Source organism: Chrysochloris asiatica, unplaced genomic scaffold, assembly GCF_000296735.1.
Source record: "Chrysochloris asiatica unplaced genomic scaffold, ChrAsi1.0 scaffold00246, whole genome shotgun sequence".
NCBI lineage: Eukaryota > Metazoa > Chordata > Mammalia > Afrosoricida > Chrysochloridae > Chrysochloris > Chrysochloris asiatica.
Genome location: NW_006408764.1, coordinates 1,686,922 through 1,698,886, shown reverse-complemented (window position 1 = coordinate 1,698,886; position 11,965 = coordinate 1,686,922). Strand labels below are relative to the sequence as shown.

Sequence of the window (11,965 nt, the reverse complement as noted above, 5' to 3'; positions counted from 1 at the left end):
GGTTCAGAGCAGGTCTATGGTTCAGACCAGGGAACCTGGTCAAGGGAGGCAGAGCTGAGAGAAGATTTTGAACTCTGAACATTACTTAGGCCAGGCAGCCTAAGTCCCTTGCTCATCAAACACCCCTACTCTGGTTTCAGGCAAACATTGACCTGCAGGACCCAGGAAGGACACAGGGCAGAGGATAGGTATGGAGGGGAACCCTGCCATTGGAGGCCACCTCTCGGTTGTCTCATAGGCTGGGCCTCTACCCTCTACCTCACAGAATTTAGATCTGGCCTCAAACTGCCCACCCACCTGAAAAGCCAAGAGCCAAGTTCTTCACTGTTAGGCTGACCTGCTGTTGGGGACCTTTCCTGCCCTTTCTCCCAGGTATCCTGGCAATTCATTAGAGGAAGGGAAGTTCTGTGATCAAGGACAGGTCAACCCAGCCCTCTTATAAACCCACCAGCCACCAGCTTGTTCCTCCAAACCTCCTGATTTCAGGGCCTAGGCAGTACCCAGCCAGATTCTGTTGTTCCTCAACTCTGGCTGCAGTCACGCCAGAAACTCTTGGAGGAAGAAGCTGCTACTGGAAAATGTGAGCTTTTGTAGGGGGTCACTCCACCCAGTCTGGGGGCAGGCCAAGGGGTGGACCCTGGGTTGGGAGTTCATGCCAGACAGCAGTCATTTCTGCACCCCCAGCAAAGTGCCTTTGGTGGTGGGAAGTAGCCCCTCCCACCATGTCAACATAGGGCAGGGCTTTGTGGCTTTATTGGGAGGGAGGACAAGGGGGTTGTGGCTGCTTGGCTAGCCTACCCACTGGGCAGGCCTCTTTGTGTCCTCAGTCTGGGTCCCTAGGAGCTGTGAACTTTCAGGCACAGCCATAATCCAACATTCATGGGCCCTTCCTCCTTAAAAATGTAAGAATATACTTTACAATTACGTTGTTATGACAAATATGATCCAGGCTGGATAATGATTATATATTATTATATTTTTAGTCAGATTAAAAAAATGACATTTTAATGAGTCCCTAAAAGTATTGTGGAGTCCTGGTGTGGCGCTGTGGGATAATGTGCTAGACTGCAAGGTCAGTTTAAACTGCAAGGTCAATGGTTCAAACTCATCAGCTGATCCTCAGAACCCCTATACAGAGTCATTATGAGTTGGAATTGACTCAACTGCACTTAACAACAAAAGTATTGTAGCCCTCAGGGTCTGTGACTGCTGTGTCAGGCAAGAGGCTCTGAAAGTCTGTGAAGTCAGAGCTGTGTGGTCACCCCTTGTCAGTTTCTTAGTCACCATCTGGGCCTCTGCACAAACTCCAGTGGTATGTATTTATACACATGGGACCCAGTCCCTGGGACTAGGTATATGTGAGCCCCATATCTGTAACCCTGAGACCCCATATTTGTGTGACCATTAATGGGACTACAGGTTTATCAGTGATCTTGGGTTTATTCATTAGTGTATGTTTTCACGTGTTCAGATTCAGAATTTGATTATTGTGACTTTTCACGTGCCCAGGCCCAGGCTTATCTGCCAGGGTGAAGTAAAGGAAGCAACCATGTCCCACTTTGGGGATGCCAATGGATCTGTGAGTCCCTGGCTTGGTGGCCACTGTAGAAAACAGTGTTTGCAGCTGATTACTGTTTGGGCCTGGTTCCCCAGAGACGGCTGAGATGGTGACACTGGAAGGTCTTCAGAAGGAGAGCAGGCCCAGGATGCTGGGGGCTGTGCGCACAGTGGCTGTGGCCTGAACAGTGTGTAGCCAGAGTCAGTGGCTGCTAATCCTTTTCGGGAAGTGGAGTCTTACATTAATGAGCATGTAGGTCCAGTAAGTCTGACACAATTCGTAATGGCTGAGGGGACAGAAGAGCATCAGGGCAGCCCCTAACCTCCCATCCCTGAGGCTTCATGCTATCTTAGTGGCCCCAGCACGTGCTGCAGCTGACACCACTGAGGCGACCAGCAAGCCAGCACCTCCAGTTGGCCTCTGTCCAAGAAGTTCTAATGAAGAGGCTGGGGATGCCGTTCTAAAGCCCTTTCTTTTCAGGGCCCAGCCCAGATTGGTGTATGTGGTGTGTTTGGGGTCAGTCTACCTTGAGGGTCCAGCTCTGCTTGCTCTCTGGATGTAAATACCTCAGGCCTATGGGCAACTTCACCCACACCCTCTCCCACCTCACTCACAGGACAACTCTGGCAGTCCCTGAGTTGAACTTTCCCAAGGCTGTCTTCAGATCCTCCTGGGGAAGTGATGTTTCCACTACAGTTGTGGGGGAGTCACAGATGCTTGGGAAAGGTAACATCTATGTGTGGTGGTCATAGTTTTGGGTTGTTGTTATGTGCCGTGGAGTCGGTTCCGACTCACAGCGACCCCATACAGGGTTTCCGAGGCTGTAAATCTTTACGGGAGCAGAACACCTCATCTTTTTCCAGCGGAACAGCTGGTAGTTTCAAACTGCTGACCCTGAGGTTTGCAGCCCGATTCGTAACCACTATGCTATCATAGCTCCTTACAGTTTTGGGTACATGGGGTTAAAAGTACAAAGTGGTGGTAGCGAATATTCACAGGTGTGAAGGTCACAGTTGTAGAGTCACACCTGTGTGTGTATGAAATTACAGGTATGTTGAGAACTCACAGCTGTGGAGGAGTCACAGGTGTTATCTGCTCACTGGGGGGAAGGGTGGGGGGGGGCATCTATCTGTCTTTGTCTCAGTTAGAAAGAGAGAAAGTTACTGGTATGGGTGAAGCAGGTCCCAGGTATGCAAGGCTCACATATGTATGGAAAGTGTGGACAGTTGAGTCCACAGGCCGGTGGGAGACAGATGACAGCTTTTCCTTTTTTTGCCCTCCTTCTGCTGGGCTCCAACCTGAATCTTATCTCCAGTTTTGCCTCTTCCCACCATGGCCAGGAGCATCTGGGCACCCCTCTGCCTCCTCGTCTACCCTATGAATTTACCTCATTGCCCTCCCAGTCCTACCACAAAACCCACTTTTTCTCCATTCTCTGCCCACCAAGAGCCAGAGGGATGAGGGCTAACCTTACGATGAGACTGACCTCCATCTGGCCCAGCTCTGGGGCTCTGCCTCTGGACCTTGATATCTATTGTCTATGTGCCTTTGGTACAGCCTCTACTGCCCAGCACTGACTCAGTCTTCACATCTAGCATGTCTCTCCCCTTCCAATATGAGAAGTAGGAAGCACCTCCTCAAGATGCCTCCCCTGAGTAGCTGCAGCTGGGCTAGGCACCTTGCTAGCCACTTAAGCTGTTTTTGAGTCCTTCTCCCAGTGAGTTTCCTAAGGGCAGGGGTCACTGTGAGTAAACTCTAACTCTGACAAGGGAGTGGCTGAGAACTACCTTCTCAGGTTAACACCTATCAACTCAGAGCTGGTCTAACTGCTGTGGCAGCAACTGCTTCCCTCTGACACTAGTCATATCCTTCCATGATCAAGACCGAGCTGACCTTTGAGGATGACACCCCTAGTTCCAACATGCATATCTGCAATGGGACAGAGACTAGACTTCAGGATTCATATCAGAAGCCCCTGCCTACTCCCACTCCCCTGGCCCAGGGCAGGCAGGGTTGTGACCCAGGCAGGAAAAGGTATGGTATGTGTGGCTGGAGTCCATTTCCCTCGGGAGAGGGGAGTGGAGGAGAGGCCCTTGCCTGTGCTAACAGCAGGGAGGGGTGGTCTGGCTACCTGCCCAGTCAGGGAAGATCAAACATCCGCTTCTCCCTGGGTGGGCGAGGCGAGGCAGCTGGCACCAGCCCAGCTGTGGGTGCAGGGGCAAGTGGTGGACACACAATGAACTCTGTCTCTCACACAGGGTTTAGCTCAACCTCCTTCCAATCAATGCGCATGGAGAAAGTAAGGCCTTTGGGATAGAGTGTGGGTCCCTTCAACTCCAGTGGCCCCTGCCTGAACAGGACAGTCGTAGGGTAGGCATCCATAGCTCAGGGCCCAGTGAATGCATTTTATAGACAAGATAGCCCCAGAACAGGATCTCAGAGGCATAGACAAAGCTGGCCTCAAACTTCTTGGGAAAACCTGGAAACTCCCTCACACACCCTTGCCCAGGTACACAAAGTCCAAGCACAGATGCATTTGTTTTATATTTAATTTATAAAAAGAAACCCTAAAATATTAACAATAAACTATCCAAGAATAGGGGAGTAGAGTCAGGTCCTTCCCTATGCTGCTGTACCCCTCTTCCCTCATGGCAGGGAGATGGGCCTCTCAGGAGACTGCCCCTCCCCCTTAGAACAGGGGGAGGGGGAGTGAGAGCTGTTATGGATGCCTCAGCTGGACATCCTGGGGGCCCTGCCCCCATGCCCCCACTGGACTCACTTGTCCACCCCTTTAGGCTCCTACATGCCTGGCAGAGCCCTCATGGCAGAAGCCAGCTTGCCTGGCAGCAGGTGGGAAACCCCTAAAAGGTCCAGGTAAGGATCAGGGCTGTCAGAGTCAGCAGGCTGGGGAGGTAGGACCCAGCCCATGCCTGGGTGGCACTCCCAGATGCCTTCCCATGGTTCCATTGGCATTGTTCGCCACCCCAACCCAAGTAGCACTGACAGCGAAAGTGTGTCTGCAAGTGGTCACGGTCAGCCCTGCTGAGCTCCCCTTCAGGTCGTAGCTGGGGCTCACCAGGTCCATGGTTAGGCACTAGGCGAAAGCTGCTGGAGCTGAGGTGCAGAAAGGCATTGGCACTGGGGTCTCTGCGCACACAGCGTCCATGGCCATGACACTGGGCCCAGCTGCAATACTGGGCAGCCCAGGACACGTTGACCACGTAGGGGACCAGCAGTTGCGTCAGGTAATTCTTGAGGTACTGGCAGGTTTCCTGGGGTGGGGAGGGGCGGGCAGGAATCAAGGATCAGAGTTGGCTGGCCCAGCCTACAAGCCCCGAGGAAACTATGTCTACACTTTTGTGACCCTATCTTCTCTTATCAACATGCATGTGTGTGCACATGTACATGCATGTGCATGCCCCAGCCCTCAGTTCCTGCTCTTGCTGGGAGTGGGTAGGGGCAGAGACTGAAGTCCAGCTGGCAGGCAGGGGAGGGTGGAACTCAACAGCTGTTCAGAAGAGTTTCCCCTTTCCTGGAAACAGGGTGGGGGTGCCTTCTCTGCTTGAAACCAGGAATGTCTGGGGTGGGAAAAAGTCAAGGTTTGGCCACCCTGAGGTTGGGAGCCACAGGTCCAAACTTTCTGCCTGTTCTTGTGGACTCAGATCTTACCGTGCTCGTGGTGTACCCTGCGTCACCCCAGAGGATGACACCGGCTGCACCCAGGGCTGCGCTCTCGCCAATGGTGGAGATGAGGTCTATCTGTGTGGGAAGGGGATAGTCATGAGGGAGCCTGAGACCCAGGGTCAACAGGATAGAGTGGGCAGTCCCCAACCTATCCTAATTTGCTGATGCTCTGGACCTGCCCTCTCCTCACTGGTGGTAGTGGTGTACCATGGAGTCAGTTCCACCGCATACCGTCTCTGTACAGGGTTTCCAAGGCTGTAAATCTTTATGGAAGCAGAAAGCCTCATCTGTGTCGCACAGACCAGATGATAGTTTCAAATAGTTTCGAACTACTGACCTTGAGGTTAGCAGCCCCACTCGTAACCACTACACTACCAGAGCTCCTGTTGCTTCTTATTAGCAATTCTTCCTCTTCCCCTTCCCCTCCAGCTAGGAGTCTTTTTTCTACGTAAGTGTTTAAGCCTGCTTCCACCCCCATACTGGGTCTCAATTTCTCAAACTTAGCATACATTGAGTCTCAGGTAGCTATCTGGATAGACTCCAAAGTCAGAATACTTGGGCCCAAATCTCTGTACCTCAGTTTTCTCATCAGCAAAACGGTGATAATGATGCTACCCTTCCACAAGCCCACAGAAACGATGTGGTATAGCCACCAAGCTATAGATCTGGTAGTCAAAACATGCCAGTGGTTCCTCAAGGGAGAAGGGAGAAAGTAGGAGGCAGGATCTTGGGAGGCACATACCTTGCTGAGCCCTGTAAGCACACGGCTATAGGTGGGCCGCGTGAAGACATAGACTGGAAGTGCGTGGTTGTTGTGATGGGTGTTAGCCACACGAAGTGCCTCTTGTACACGAAAGCTGACAAACTTGCGCCCATGGGCAGAGGAGGCAAGTATCTCATCCAGGTAGACAGAGGGAAAGAGGGCTGTGCTCTCAGCCCACAGCCACGCCAGCTTGTCATTGCGGGTGACCTCAACATCTGGGCAGCGACCTGTGTAGCTGTCCCAGTTCTGCACATAATCATGGTTGTAACAGTCAGGGAAGAGGTAGAAGCCCCAGAGGTGCTTCGGGCGCACTGCCTTGACCCAGCGCAATGTCTCTAGCATGAACTGCCGTGCAGCAAACTCAAACACACATTGTGCCTGCTTGCCCACGCGATCCTGTGGCCAGTCAGGGTGGAGGTTGGCCACCAGCTGGCGTGACCGATTGCGGTACACGTCCTTGTCCTGCCAGTTGCGTACCCACACAGGCCGCCAGTCCTCCCAGTCAATGACTGCCAGTCCTGCAGGTTCCTGCATACGAATGTAGTGTTCCACATGATTATGTAGCAGCTTCAGGTGTGCCCAGAGGCTGCCGTTCTGCGGCACGCCACCATTCACAGATCGTCCTGCTGAGTCAAAGCGTGGATATAGGCCCAGCCGGTCATTGTAGAAGATGGTAACACTTTGATTCACCCAACCCTCATTAGGTGAGGCCTTTGCGTCGAAGGCTGTCAGGTCCAGAAGCACCTTGTGGCGAGGGTAACAGTCCTGTGTGGGCACATCCCATGCTACAATGAAGGGACGGCCTGTGAAGATGGGAGGCGCTGTAGGCTTGAGCTCTGTGGCCCATGCCACCACCAGCATTAGGGCCAGTGTGACGGCGGGGCTCAGGCCTGCCCACATGCTGGGGCTGCAAGAAGATGGTGTCACCTGCCTGACACCAATTCAGGAACTGGGGGAAAATTGGGAGAGAGCAAGTCAGACTCACGAAACCTGTAAGTAGGTACCTACCACAAGCCCATCTGAACTTTCAAAATCCACTCAGCACGGGCACTATGCCCGGGGCTGTTTATAACCAAGATGTGGGAACTCTGCTAGGGGTATCCGATCCCTTCCTGGAGCAGGTGGCCTCTCGCTGGGCAGGGACCTCTGAGTTCTGTGACCCTTATGTGACCCGCTGCCCAAAGACACATAGACTTGTGAGGGCTCTGAATCCCATCCCATGAAGAACCCTTGGTCCAGCTAAACGGTACCATTCAAAAAGGCAAAGCACAGCTCAGGCAGAGACTTGGAAGCTAAAAGGTACATGCTGAGGAGCGCCTATCTGTGTACGACCAGCTCGGCATTAGAGTGAAGCTGTCAAGACTTTGTTTCGTTTGCAGACTCTCACCCGGGCTTGGTGGAGCACCCGGGAGGACAAAGGGGCGGAGGACCTCCCATAGTAGCTATTCAGGCCGGCCAGCCCTTCCCTCCGCGGCCACCGGGTAGCGCGCGTTCGCCAGGCAGTCTAATCTGGGGTAGAGCGCACTCCGCAAGGCCTTTGTGCGGGACCCCGCCTCCGCCCCACACGTGGGGCCTGAGCCCTGTCTGGTGGGGGTGGGGTCCCAGGATCGTGCCTCTGGGTGCACTCCAGGGAGGGGTTCAGAGCCTAGCATACATTAACAGGGTCCCCTAGTCCTGCACTGCCTGTCCTCACCTCGCGCTGAGCGTTGCCCGGACCCGTTCCATGGCCACCGCCGCCCGCGGCCCAGCCCAGCAAACTCCAGCCACTCTCCCAGGTACCACAACCCCGGCTCCGCGCCTCTGTTGGCTCCGCCCCCTGCCCCCGGCTCCTTTAAGAATCCAGCACGGAGGCGGGCCCTGGGCAAGATTTGCTGCCCTGGAGGGTTGGTTCCCCGGCCTCCAGTGCTTCAGTTCCAGGTTTCGGCCTTCAGAGCGCCCAGACCCTCTACCCGGAAGTGTGGCTGTCCATATGGAGCTCTGAGCTCCCTCTCGATGATGTTTCTTTTTGAAGTCGCAGCCGCGAGTGCCTATTAGCCCGAGATTTCCCCCCTACAGTCTTCGACAGATGGTACAGACCTCTCCACTCCGCGGAGTTACCATCCCCTTAAAGGAACAGGCTTAGGACAGTAGGAAGAAGCGAGAATAAGAAGTTGCTTTCCCTTGCTCAGCCTTAAGGTGGTGCTATGGCATTCCGAGACCTTGTTTGGGGTACCAGAGGAAAGCAATGTACCTCCAAGCGTGGCTCCCAGCCCTGAAGCCCCTTTGTGTGGAAAGAAGGACCCTCATCAGGGTCTATTCTCAGACTTGGGGCATAGTTACGTACCACTTCCTCTGGACCTGGACCCTTTCCCCTCTTCTAGCCTGGAGGGAATCCCAGCCCTCTGCCAGACTGGGGGAGGTGGCAAAACATCTTCAGTCCTCCGGGGTCCGGATCGACAGACAGTGGTTGTCCTAACAACCTGGAGTGGGACTGGGAGCCGGGAGGCCAGTGGGGGCTAGAAGGGAGGGCGCCCCTCTGATTCCTACCTGCATCCGGGCGGGCCAGTCTCTGGGTTCCCGTGCCTTCCTACCCAATCTCTAGACGGAAGCTTCCAGGGTTCCCTCTCAACTCCAAGGAAGCTGCCACCCTTACAGAATTTCCTGGGCTGACTGCGGAGCAAACAGGCTGGATAGGTTCCACCAGGGCCTCCTTCCAGTATCCTGAGCCCACTATCCCCACACGCCCCTCCTGGTGAGAAGACTTGGAGCTGGGTTGGACCCGAACCCTAAGTGAGCTCCTTGCCGCCTCTTGTTATATCCACTCCCAGGTGCAGGGCTCAGCTCCTTAAAGGGCTACGGAGAAGAGGAAGGGGGAGTAGCTTCAGGCGCATCTATGGGTTGCAGATTATTGGTCTGCGCCAGGCTCACCCGTATGGGAGTCCGTAGGCCAAGTAGGCTGGGCAGGTCAGAGCCTCCCTCTTTCCCACTTGCACCAGCTGCTGCCCTAGGGGCAGCTTGCTGGCCACTTGATAACTCCATCCCCTCCCACTAGTTCCTGGCTCCCACCCTAATCCTTTCTCTTCACTTCCTGCTGCCCCTGAGAGAGGAAGAGAGCAAAGGGCCTGGAACAGGCTGGGGGAGGGCACCACCTACACCCTTTCCCTCTGGCATATGGGGCTGGCTGGCTGCCCTCCCCACCTTCCGCTGATTGGGCACTGGCCCCACCAATTGCACCAGGTGACAGGAAGGCTGGGGGCCCAGGCTCAGATACTGGCCTCCCCACACAAAAACACTGGGATACCTCTTCTCAGCCTTCCTGTGGACTGGGCTCATACGTAAACCTAAGAGCTTGAGTAGAGGGGTCCGGGGTGTTGTGTTTAGACTACTTGGGGGTGCTCAGCTGATGGTTCATACAGAGTTGGTGCCAATAAGAAGAACCATTACATCAGAGAAGGTTCAGAGAAGGGGACTTCCAGAGACGAGTCAATCCCCCCACCCCATCCCAGCAGAAGCATCCCTTGTTTGCCAGAATGGACCTGACTGTTGATATGTGACTGGGGAGGGGAGTTGGGAGAATTCTGCAAGGGGCTTTCCTGAAAGAGAACATTCTCAGAATTTCACCAATCAAGCTAGAGCAGAAAGCTCCTTAGAACATGGGTTAAAAAAGGGCTGTTTCTGTGGAAAAGGGAGCCCATAAATCTGCTGGCCCTAGGAGGGCTGCAACCAGGTTTGGTAGACCCTTCCAGAGGTGCAGTCATAGTAGCACACCTTCAGATCACCCTGAAGTTCTCCTGCCTCCTGATGCCAGGATCTCTCTCTTAACAGGCTGTGTGAGAAGTGGGTGGAGGAGGTAGGCACCTAGCTTGGTATTTGGCCTTAGGCATGGATAGGTAGAGTGTTCCTGTACCCCAAATGGAGGGCTTGGGAAGCTCCAGGGGTGGGGCCCCCGGGGAAATGAAGGCCAGACCAGACTGTCCCAGGGCAGGGACACTTCCTCACGCAACTAGCAGGAAGGAAGTGAGCACAGCCCTTGGGAGGCGCAGTGGGGAAGCACTGCCCTGACCGGCATTGTTTTCTAACTTCAGGGTCAGTTGGGGCAAGCCCAGTACAGGGAGTTCCCCCATGCTGGGACAGTGGTAATGGAAGATGAGGTGCCATCAGGAAAGGATGATACATGGCCATAGGGCAACCAGTTGGGAAAGAATGTGGAGGATGGGGCCTTATGCCTGGCACCTTATAGGAGAAAAGGGAAGGTATCTCATGGACTGAAGTCGAGGCTGTACAAAGTGATCCTGCCCTGGACCTGGAGGAAAGCCAACTCCCCTCACCCAGGAGCCTGTATCTCCTAAACTCCACTTCCCTGACTGGGAGTTGGGCCTGTGGCCTAGAGTTAGGCCTAGCAGAGAATCTACCTGCCTCACAGCAGGCCCAAGAAGTGCAGGCAGACTGTCCACAGGGGACAGGGAACAGAAGCGCAGAATAGGCAGTATTAGGAGGCATTAAGTCTTCCTGCTAAAACAGGAGTCTCCAGCCCACTATCCTGGTGGGTTTTGGCAGGTAGGCCTGGGAGCAGGGTAGGTCTACACAGCCTGGAAATAGGCTGTGATCGTGGTAGCAACCATCACTGTTGTGTATCAAAGGCTGAGCTGTGGTGGTGTTGAGTTATGGGTTCTGAGGGGCTTAGGGAGTCCAGGTGTAGCACTGTGGGTTAAGCACTAGACTGCAAAGTCAGTTTGAACTATAAGGTCGGTTGGTGGGTCACAATAAATCAGAACCAATGGACAGCACTTAACAACAACAAATGGGGTTCAGGCCAAGGCTTCACTTGGGATGGGTGGCATTTCAGCTGTTTTAGACCTACCTGGGGTTCTACCCTTACTTTAGGTCAGGCAGATAGGACCAGTCCCTAATGAGGTATCCCAAAGCCTCTTCATTCCAGGAGTCCCCACCACATTGAATACAATGAGCCTCCATCAGGAGCCACCCCCCGCCCCTCCCTGCAGCAAGGTCCCAAGCCTTGTGCACACACTGCCACCTGCTGGCTGTAAGCAGGACTCAGCCCCAGAGGATGTCACTCTTGTATGCCGAATCTACAAATAATTTTATTGAAATTGAACAAACAACATAGTAGTCTTCCCTGGCTGGGGATTCCCCTCCTCTAGCCATTTCCCCACACTCTAGAATCACACCATTTGCAGAGTAAAGACTTTTTAAAAAAGTCATCTCTATAGAAATCAGACTCTGCCGCAACATTACGGACTATTTACACCTTCACATTTTAATTCTTCCTTTTATTATTATTCCCTCCTTTCTGTCCTTACTTAGGGCACAAAAGGTAGGGGCTCCAGTACTTTCCCTTGACTAATCCTGAAGGGGTGGGGATATTACAGGGGCAGCGTTGGTGGGCTCCTCAGAGCTATTGGAACCAGCCCTGTTCCTTATTATGGGGTGGTTAAGTAGTGCCCTGGAGGAAGGGGGCTGGTGCAAAGGCTAGGGGGACTAGGGATTAAACAGAGTAGGTGGGTTGGGGCAACTCCCTGTAGGCACAGGAGTCCATACCCTGTCCTGACCCCTCTCAACTGGATGGCCAAAGCAACTAGTTGCAGTAGGGAGAGGTCAGTTCAGCCATGGGTGGAAGGAGAAGCCTCTCATATCCAGTATCCTCTACTATCAACTGCCAACAAAGTGTTCATCCATCTGGGAGTGGGACTGGTTGGGCAGGAAGCATGAGGCTGGTGCTGCCCCCAGCCTCTGTCCAACACAGGAGGAATCGAGGTAGCAAACGGCTGAAATGCTCCAACAAAGGGATTAGGGAAGTGAAGGAAAGGAACTTCTCACTTGTGTACAACGCCCACAGCCCAGGAGCTAGAAGAAGCAGACCTTGTTTGTAAAGTGCTGGAGCCTCCACCAGGACTGGGACCCAGGCAAACTTGGAAGAAAGCTGGCCAGGCAAGGGCACAGGAACCAGGTATTCCTGACCA

General features: G+C 53.8%; 1 protein-coding gene across 1 annotated transcript; it reads right to left on the bottom strand.

Moving 5' to 3' along the window:
- Window positions 1-4,419: 4,419 nt before the first annotated feature.
- Window positions 4,420-6,905, bottom strand: HYAL2 (hyaluronoglucosaminidase 2). The gene is made up of 3 exons (XM_006873647.1): window positions 5,985-6,905; window positions 5,228-5,317; window positions 4,420-4,830 (listed from the first exon to the last, which is right to left on the bottom strand). Exons 1-3 carry the CDS (start codon window positions 6,903-6,905, stop codon window positions 4,420-4,422), a joined length of 1,422 nt encoding a protein of 473 aa, XP_006873709.1.
- Window positions 6,906-11,965: the final 5,060 nt, after the last annotated feature.

Bases quoted from the DNA above. Each gene is read 5' to 3' on its own strand.
- HYAL2 (XM_006873647.1), bottom strand. From the start codon at position 6,905: ATGTGGGCAGGCCTGAGCCCCGCCGTCACACTGGCCCTAATGCTGGTG. The intron at 5,318-5,984 runs GTATGTGCCTCC...CTTCCCACACAG, and splicing joins TGCTTACAGGGCTCAGCAAG to ATAGACCTCATCTCCACCAT. The intron at 4,831-5,227 runs GTAAGATCTGAG...TCCCCACCCCAG, and splicing joins CAGGGTACACCACGAGCACG to GAAACCTGCCAGTACCTCAA.